Below are 10160 nucleotides of genomic sequence, written 5' to 3'. Positions count from 1 at the left end.
ATCTGCTTAGCATATAGCTTTGCCATTTTAACAATAATGTATATTACATTATTATTAATAATTTTTATAATCATACATTATACAATTATAAATTAACTAACTATTTTCTTTTTTTAAATAATCCAACCAAGAACCGAAACCTTGATATTTTTGGGGTGTTTCAAGGCACATAGCAAATTACTCAATTATGTTAGAGGCCGTTTACACGACACCGTTTTCAACTAAAAACAACTTGTTATGCTTTTTGGCCATTCATTTACACGAAATCAGCATTTTGGGGGGCCTGAAAACACAAACTTTTGAAAACGGGTTTCAGAGTGCAAGTTTTTGAAAATGATACCATTATCGTCACTGTGTAAACTACAACAATGCGAATTTGTGAAAACAGTGACGTCATGGCTCATCCTGATTTATGGGGCTCGTACCCTAGCCCCATAACCCTAACCATAAGTTATCCCGAAAAAAACGTTTCCGTTTTTAGTACATCATTGTCGTGTAAACGTGCCCTTAGACGGGCCAAATTTAGACATGTGACCTATAGACATGAGTGATTTCAGCTGTAGAGTTTTATATTAACACTATTTACCAATAGTAAGCATTCAGCTTGAGGATATAAATAATTTTCTTTGGAAGCTGTATTCAGAATCCACTTGCCTCAAAAATCTGGAATTTTCTCCGTTTGACATGCTTTTATTAAGGAAATAGGACGGAAAAGAGGAGAAAGAGAGGAAGCAGAGAAAGCAAAAAATATTAGAGGTCTACGTTTACTCTGTATCAGGTTACATGTCAACTAAAAGCAGACAAACAGGAAAAACAGGGAGCGTTTCACTCACAGCACTTCAAGTACAAAACAAAAGTTCAGTCTTGGATAGCAGGCAAACCCTTGAGAAGTTTTAAGCAACCGTTTCCAGTTTCCCCTGGAGATGAAGGAAAGAGTGTTTCTGAGAAAAAAGGGGCGTGAGTGAAACTGTCCATGGATTTTTAACACAAGTTGTTCAGAGAAATGCTGCCCTATTTGTCCTATGTTGCTATTGTGTGTTTCTGAATTGTTTAGCTTTTAGGATCATATCAGCCCACAAATGTAGTTTAGTCAAATGGCTTTTCATCAATTCAGACAATCCTCCACTCAGTCTTGAATATACAGCACTCTTTCTCTGCCTTCCTTTCACATGTTTGTGTAAATGCACTCTTATGTATCTTCTCTCTGTTCATTGTAATCAAATTTAATTTGATTCCACCCAAGCAAAGCCCCTTCTAAATAGACCCCCTTGCTCACACTCACTTCATAACACAGTTTTTTGTTTCTGCTTTCTCTCTCTCTCTCTTCTATCCTCTCTCACCCTAGCACAAGCTAAACAAAAGCCACAGGATACAGGATGCAAGCACATAGAACAAGGAGATGCAGAAACTACAATATTATGTGGGCAAAAAGCAACACGAACATTATATTATAGTCGTTTTTTAAGACAATTTGCCAAATGTATTGCTCTTAAAAATATGAAATGTACATGTTTTTACTGTCTACTAAAAAAATAAGTGCCTATTTGAAAAAATAACAATATATATAAACTGTAAAAAAGTAAGAATTCGTGCTGCCTTAAAATTTTAATTTCAGTCAACTCGAAATGTGAAATTGTACTATTTGACAACTTGGATATTTAAGTTGACTAAACTTAACATTTTAAGGCAGAACAAACACTTACTTTTTAAAGTTAAAACTATTTTATTTTTTACACACAATTACTAAAATGTATCATGTTCCCACAAAAATATTAAGTAGCACAACTGTTTACAATTTTGATAGTAATAATGGTGCGTTCAAGTCATGTTGGAAAGGAGTTGAACACAACACCATATATATAGCCTAATGATTCAATTTACAGCACCTTCATAACTTGAACAATACTATAAAGCAAAAACATGCATGCGCATTCTTTATTCAGCATTTTCTAAGCAGAACTTCATTTGTTTTGCTTCGACCAAAGAGACTTGAACACACCTGACATGATAATTACGACTACAACTCTTAAATACGAACTTCCGAGGACTTGAACATACCAATAAGAAAGTTTCTTAAGCATCAAATCAGCATTTTAGAATGATATCTGAAGAATCGTGTTACAGTCAATACTGGAGTAATGCCAGATGAAAATTAGGTTTGGAATAAAGTACATTTTCAAATATTAAAACAGAAATAAGTTATTTTAATGCAGCCTCGGTGAGCACAATCGATTTCTAAACAGCCAGAGTATACCATGAGCATGGTTACCGAAATACCACACTAATGATTCTGCCTCTGGTCCTGGTTTTGGAATAGATTCTGAGCTTATTAAACAGAACCTAAGCCCCTGCGGGTGTCAAACCGAGGATAGAGCCCTGGGGTATCCCATCCGGCTCTCAGGTGCGATGAGAGCTAATGAGAATATGAGCTCAGGGATCATCAGGTTAAGCCACCCCCTTCCGTCAGCCACATTCGTTGATACACCAACACATCGTGGCCCAACTGCCAGTATTGTTGATCTGCTGTCTAATTCGAAGAGATACTATGTTTACATTGTATTAATTCTACTGTTAAAACTGTTTACATATCATTTTTTCGGACATGCCGTTAATACCATGGTATTCTTTGAAGTACATACACAAAAACAAGTACAGTTTAAAAATTATGATATATGAATATAAAATATCATGGTATACCAAATTACCGTAGTTTACCATCACTGAAGCATAGTAACGCTAATGTTTTTTTTTTTTTTTTTTTTTTGTAAATAAACCATGTTTCTCTCCATTTGACCCTGTTCTCTCTCTCTCTCTCTCATTCACAGAATCAGGTCTTTGAAAACTAGGCCATCCAACCATTAGTCACACATACACACTCACAGCCAGCTCTGCTTATGCATACAGCAGTAATGTCTAATTTTCTGCAACCATACACACACACACACACACACACACACACACACACACACATAAAACACATTTTAAAGGGTAAATCCAGATGACCCAATTACAGCGCAGTCATCGCGAATGCTAACTAATTCTTTAGACCATGGCAGTTATAGCAATAGCTTTGCACACATAAACATACACACACTCCAGCTGTTTTCTCGGGATGATATCAGAGAGTTATGGTGTTACATAAGACTTTTACATAAGAAGCCACACTGCAGTGAGAGCTGCTCAGGAGTGAATGTTTTTCGCTGCACCATTACTGTTGGGACTGCACCAAATCCCCCCTTCAGAAACACACACACACACACACACACACACACACATCCATGTCTCCATCCACTTGGCCTTAATGAACAAGCACTAAATCGAGCATAGCTCTTTCTTATCTGTATTCAGTCCACACGCACTTCCTTCTTTCACCTCACCTCCCAAAACCACATCAATAACAGATCCATGACAATGGAAGCACATAATTTCCCCCCATAACCCACAGTAAACACCTCCCTTTGTCAACCGGATTCACACCGACAGCTAAACCCAGACCAACTTTCTTCTTCCTTCCTAACGGGTGGGATTTAAATCCCAGCAGACTGTGGCTGGCTGCAAAAAAGACAACCTCGATGCTCTTTACGTCTCTGCGATTAAAATAGATAACATCTAAGCTGCCCACATGGCCCTGTTATGTGTGTGGAAAATGATGCATGCATTCGCACTTGATAGATAGATGTCCACATCCTGGATGTACACAGAGAGTTGTTTTATTTATTAAATAATGCACAATTTAAAAGGGAACATATCATAAAAGAAAGAGAGCATATCATAAAAGAAAGAAGGCATGTCATAGACCTTCTTAAGAGAAAATGTTTTACAGCTTACAAATAAAATGTCCCAGTGGTGAAGAGCTTTTAAAAAACAGTAAAAAATAAACAGCCAAATACTGCAAAAATAATTTTCTTAATCACTATTTTTGTCTTGTAAAATACTTTAAAATGTAAATTTTATCCATTTTAAGGATACTTTGATTTTTCTATACTGTAAAACAGAAAAAAACACTGATTAAGCAAATGATTTCTGCAGTGATTGCTCACAAATCTGAGAGCCAAAGGGTGATGACATCTCCAAGAGAACGACCACATGACGGAAGACATTTAACTCTTGATACATATGGGCTTCTTCATATCTCTCTATCCATTATTCATTGAGCAGTGAGCAGGCAAAAAAACAGACCTGTGTGTAGAGTCATGCTACATTCAAAATTATCCAGCTCAGTATGTCCAGTTTAGCGAGAGTAGTACAAATCACTGTGAAAAAAGGAGGATACTCATGATCCGGAGATTTATTTTTTGCAAGTAGTGTTTTCCAAAAGACTAAACAAGCAGTGCACACATATCCACAGTGAGGTCACCGGGAGGTCCATGTCCGATATAAAAGAGTTACAAAAGTGGAGATTCAATAAAAAGTATGATTTTCTTTTCATCAATGTCAATAGGAAGTCACGTTGTGTGATACGAAAGAGTGTCTCGAACAAAAGGCTGTTCCCTGATCCAGTTTGAGTGTACAAGACTCCATGCAGCTTTATTTAGGAGTGTCAGAAGTGCTTGGTTTCATCTCACACAGTTCAAAAATTCATTAAATGTAAAATACTGGAGAGATGAAGATCGCAGCTGCGTTTTACACAGTGCTTATGGGATGACAGAGCAAGAAATTACCACAGTTTCACTTATTCCAATGGAAGGGAATGAGAAGATTTTTGATATTAAACATTCTTCTTAGGATCAGCATTCTCACTGTATTATTCCTCTTTAAAAGGCTGGTAAGAAAAAAAAAAAAAAAAAAACTCAAGCTTACATTATTATGAATGTCATGTGTTACATATTGCAGTGCATTCTACAAAAATTATATTAGGGTGTAATATGCAACATCACAATTCATTTAAAAAATGTAAAAACAGTTATAGTAACAGATATAGTCCTCAGTAGACGGGTGAAATAAAAAAAAGTGGAGGTTGATTGCTTCATATAAAAAAAAACATTGTTTTGGCCTAAAGCTCTTGTGATAGATTTCTATTGTCAGAAATTTCTGATGGGCCTCCAAGCTTTCTACTTCCTGCTTTGTGAGGTGGGGGTGCTCTTGTTGCCAGAACGACGGACAGGAACCTTCGAGACAGGGATTCGAGTGCGTGGTGAGGCATCTGTCTTTTTAGGCGGGGTGGTTGAAGTGGGGCTAAGATTAGAAGACAGTGCTCCTTGGCTGGAAGAGTGGGATGGTGGTGTTTGCCTCACACTAATGGGGATCTTGGAATCTCGAGGTAAGCTGGTGCTGCCTTTCATGGATCGGAATGAGGAAGTGACAGAAGACGAGAATTTGGGGGAAGGCAAGTTAGTTTTTAGGTCACCTGCAGATTTTGTTGGTGAACTCACATCATCGTCTGAGCCAGCAGCACTAGGGCTGTCGGGATCATAGAGGTCGTAGAGCGCATCTCCGGAGCAGCTGTCCTTCAGCAGGCCGTCCCGGCGGAGAAAGGTGCTGTCTTCATCCTCTGGGCCAGGTGTGGGAGAGTCCCAGTAGCCTTCATCACTTGGTGGGGCATCCTGGAGTTCTTTATCAACAGGGGGAGGTGAGGGACGAGAGGGTTGCTGCTTTCCCATCTTGCAAACTCCGCTCACAGGGATCTTACTGAGCCCAAGTGCCTTCACTTGAGGTGGCCTCTTCTCAAGACGGGTTGGTGCATGATGCAGAACAGGCTCTGTACGTCGTAGCGCTGGTGAGTCTTCAACCTTCTGGGGCAACATATGCCAAAGACCCTGCATGTCAGCATCATCAACACCCTCAGGACTAGCCATCTCCTCCCCTCCACCCATGTAGGCAACAACTCCACTACCCTGTGGCTTTTTAGGAGCTGCACGTGGTCTTTGGTGGGCTGGAATGTAGCAAGAAGCATGGATAGATGTAAGACTACTGACCTGGGGAGGAAGTGGAGGCTTGGCAGGAGAGCATCTCTCAGAGTTCGTCCCGGCTCCACTTAATCTGCGACCCATGCAGCCCCCACTACTGCTACCAGTTCCACTGCTCGTGGCACTTCCCCCATTCCCAGAATCCTCTTCTGGGTCAGCGATGATGTCACCACAGCCTGTTAAAGAATCAAAGCTTTTTAGTGAAGTAACATCAGTGAACATGGAGCATAAGCGATCCACAGATTGCTCGGATTGTGGGTCAGCTGTGCTGTGCTCCATTGGAGGGGTCAAAGCACAGGTCGGAATGGAGGACAAAAGTTCTGATGCGCTGTGTTTATCATGTTGAAGCCCTTCTGTCTGGACTCGGACTGGAGAAGGAGTAGGAGACTCTTCAGTGACTGTGTGTTGTCGGGAAAGAGGAGGACTAGAGTAACCACACTCCACTTCATTAGTACCCTGTAATTCTTGCATAGACGTTGCCTTCCATTTCTCAGCATCCCCTGGGAGAGGAGTCTTCTCAAATACTTGCGGCAGGGGCTCAAGAGTCAGTGTCATGTCCTTCTCTGTTTCCACGCTGCCAGAGCTAGAGGAAAGTATTAGGTCTCCTTCCTTCACCTCTTTAGCTACCTCCAAGGAGTCCTCTTGAACCTGGGGCTTCCGCCGCCAACGCATGCTGCTAAACAGCCCCTTAAGCCCTCGTCCTCTTCGTCCCACAGTAGAAGTTCCATCCCCTGCACGGCTGCTGCTCCGACGCAGTAAAGAGAAGAAGCTGAAAGACTTGGTGATGGAGCTGCGGAGGGGGGCGTTGGATACACCATCTGGCGTGCCGGCGTGGAGCTGGTCGCTACTGGCAGATTCCTCTTTCCGTTGGCCTTCAAGCTCTGACGGAGTGTCCGTTATTAAGCCATCATGGGTTTTGCTCCTAACCAGCTCCAGTGTCTTGCCAGCGGCTTTACCGGTGGACTCCCCTTTGTTCCTGACAGAGAAAATACTCGGCATGCTGCTGCCGGACTTACGCTTGCCGAACAGCTTGAAGGCGGCTTTGTTGAGTTTTCCTGGTGGCTGAGGGTCACATGGAGGCGGTTCACTGCATTCGTTTTGAGCCTCCATCTCTGCCACTATGTCTGCTGCACCCTCTGTTCTTCTTTCTTTCTTCTTCTCCCTTTATTTTACCTTGTCTCTAACTGCTTCTGTCCTTTTCCTCTCCACTTCTATCTGCTGCCTTTGCTTGTTGGTGTTCTCCCTGCCTCGCTCTTTTTCTCTCTCACTGGTGGCTGCGCCTGACAGTCTCTATGGTAACTGGGAGGGTTAAGCAGCTTTCGTCAGCGCTGGAGGCGAGCCAGCTCTTTTTTCTCCGCCCCCACAGCTCGCCCCCTCCGTACACACAAACACACCCTCATCCCCCACACTGCAAACATCAGATATCCTTCTCCTCTTTCTTGCCTCAATTATTCTCTTATTATCTCACAGAAGACGCATGATATGCATCTATCTGCGGGCAGTAAAGAATGGGTGTATTGATTTTTAAAATAATGATTGTCGTCATGTACATGTGAGTGCAACTGTGTACAAATATGTGTGCGTGTGTACATAATAGACAAAGTTTTTGCATTCCTTACCCGTGTTTTTATAGAGGTTATAATGGTATTAGTGTTGCATTTTGGATTTGTTTTGAAATGCAAATCACATCTGGAACGTTTCCAGAAATGCTATAACGATCAGGAGTGTCAGAGGAAATAAATGGGAGTGAGTACAAACCTCTCAGTGTAAATGAGAATAAGCCACTGAAAATCCCCCTCAGATGAAAAGGCTCAGGAAGAAATTTGAGTTGTCTGGTTGCTGTAGAGTCTGTACTTAGGATTTAAGCAAAAGCTGCTGATTTGAGAAATTACAAGTATGAAGACATGAGGCAGATTTAGATAAACATTTCAGTCACTTATAATGAATGCATGCACAACACACTTGAAATGGTTTAGAGAAATGGCTGATGAAATTTAAATGAGATTAGATCAGCTCACGCTGGTGGTCCTCACCTGTTCTGGGCCGTCTGGAGTGGTTGATCATATTCAACGTATCCTTCAATAAACCCGCAGTCCATCTGCCCCCAGCATATGGGCCCAGGGGGACTCCTGTTACCACACTCCTCCAATGTTACACAAGAGCAATTAGTTAGTCCAATTGTGTGCAAAAGTAGTTAACAACTGAAAGCTTTCGGGTTTTCTTTTTTTAGTGGTTGAAATGTATACAAGGAGACATTTGGTGAGAAACATTATACTTTATAAATGGTGTGGCAGAACTAATAGACAAGGTTCCCACACTTTTAGACAATGACTTTCCCAAGACTTTTCTAGTCTTTCATATATACTGGAGGGACATGTCTCCCCTACTTCTTGTGAAATAATCACCCTAGAAATAAAACATTATACCCAGCCACATGGTCTTTAAGACCAAAAAATAGTCTTTACCAGTCGCTTTGGGCTGCATGAACATGCAATCAGTAAGTGGTAATCTGCTATGGGTAGCCCTCACTTACTTGCCTTTCAGTTGGGATTTCTGGGTGGACCTTACATCAACTAATTAATATTCATGAAGCAAGCTGATAAGGTCTACAATCTGTATTTAAAAAATAATAATAATTACAATTTTATGGAGATTGCATTTGCAAAGTGAAATTTATAACATTCTAAGATTTTATTTATTTTCTGAACAAATAGAAAAAAATGAACACTGAAATAAGACTCTTTGCATTAAGAGTGTATCATGAGCAAACTATCATGAACCAATAATACACAACATTTTTATATTTATTCATCTAGGTTAGTGTTAATTTATTCACTGTTAATTATGTTAATTAATTTATGCCTACTGAAATGCTAAAAATATTTACTATAAAAATAGTCTTTGACTTCGTTTGAGATTTAATTCATTTCTATGTATTTTCCAGGCCTATAAATCTCATTAACTATTTTCATTTCCAGTTTTTCCATGATTGTGAGAAGCCTGAATAGAATGCAAGCGACTCTGAAACAAAGACATCAGGGCTAAATAATGATACCTACATCCTCATTTTGGCCTCTTCCCTTATTTTTAAGTTTCCCCTAAGACAGCTTGAATAAATCCCCATGAAACTGATGTGCCCACCCATCCACCCCTATCTGTATACAGGTCTCCTCTTCCACCTCACTGGTATGAAACAATGTCTACATTCACACAATGTACAGGGGGGTCAGAGCACACAGTGTGTGTATGTGTGAAGGGAAGGCACCGTGCAGCAGTTTCAGCGAGGTCAAGTCTTCCTGGCCTCTGGTTCAGCTTTGGTTCCAGGTCTGCTGCGCTGGACCAAAACTCCCCACCTGTGTTTGTCATTTCTGTCAGCAGCCCCTGAGGCATGGCGGCTGGAATGTGCCACCACGCCACTTGTTTCTTCGGGTCAGTTTTGGTCTGTATACTCATTCTCCAATCTCGGAGCCATGTGAGGTCTGTCTGCTTGAGGGTACAAAGGGAGAAAAATTAACCAGAACCACAAGTTAAGAGACCAACACGAAGAAACAGACAGAAAAAGAAAGAGACCTTAAACAATCTGAAACCACTTCAGTTTGCAGTCCATTTTTTTAGGTTCCACCTTGGTGGATAAACACAGTGCTCACATAACTAACATCCCTGTCACTGCCAAGGACAAAACTCTCATGAGAAACAAGCTAGGACATTTGGAAGAGAATAGAGCGAGACTGTTTGCTAATAAGGGTGTGTTGGCCAGATTTTACAATTCTGCTTTCCCCTCCATTATCTTTATCTGAAAAGGACAAAGGTGTTCACAGATTCTTCAAAGCACAGCATAGCTCTTATTGTGGAGTTTATCAAGGCCAAACTGGATCAGAGACATCAATAATGGCAGTGATTTAAACCAAAGACAAATCTTTTCATGAACTGAGGCATAATGCAGTTGCCACTCAAATAGAGGACAAAGAGTGCTTTAAACTATTTTAGCCTTAAACTGTGTTTAACCTTCCCACAGACAAGTTTAATGTGCAATTGAAAAAGAGATTGTTCAAACATGGTTGTTATGTCAGATATATCATCATCATCTGAATCCACAGCTGTTTATTGTGTTAACAGGTCAGGTAGCATCTTTATTTGCTTATGAGGAGGGAGAGGCACAGAAACGTATCAGGGTGAACTGAGAAAATACTTTGTTTTCCAAGGATTGGGAATTCAGAACAAGTAGGCCAATTATTCAAAACTGGTTTTATTTGT

At 40.7% G+C, this 10160-nt stretch overlaps 1 protein-coding gene across 1 annotated transcript; it reads right to left on the bottom strand.

Moving 5' to 3' along the window:
* Positions 1–3694: 3694 nt before the first annotated feature.
* On the bottom strand, positions 3695–7187 carry amer2 (APC membrane recruitment protein 2). Its single transcript, XM_082185012.1, has one exon. It carries the CDS (start codon positions 7014–7016, stop codon positions 5052–5054), a length of 1965 nt encoding a protein of 654 aa, XP_082041138.1. The 5' UTR covers positions 7017–7187; the 3' UTR covers positions 3695–5051.
* Between the last annotated feature and the right edge of the window lie 2973 nt (positions 7188–10160).

Source organism: Leuciscus leuciscus, assembly GCF_965113295.1.
Source record: "Leuciscus leuciscus genome assembly, chromosome: 11".
Lineage (NCBI taxonomy): Eukaryota > Metazoa > Chordata > Actinopteri > Cypriniformes > Leuciscidae > Leuciscus > Leuciscus leuciscus.
This window is presented reverse-complemented; position numbering and strand designations above follow the sequence as displayed.

Excerpts from the sequence above, each read along its gene's own strand:
- amer2 (XM_082185012.1), bottom strand. The coding sequence starts at position 7,016 with ATGGAGGCTCAAAACGAATGCAGTGAACCGCCTCCATGTGACCCTCAG.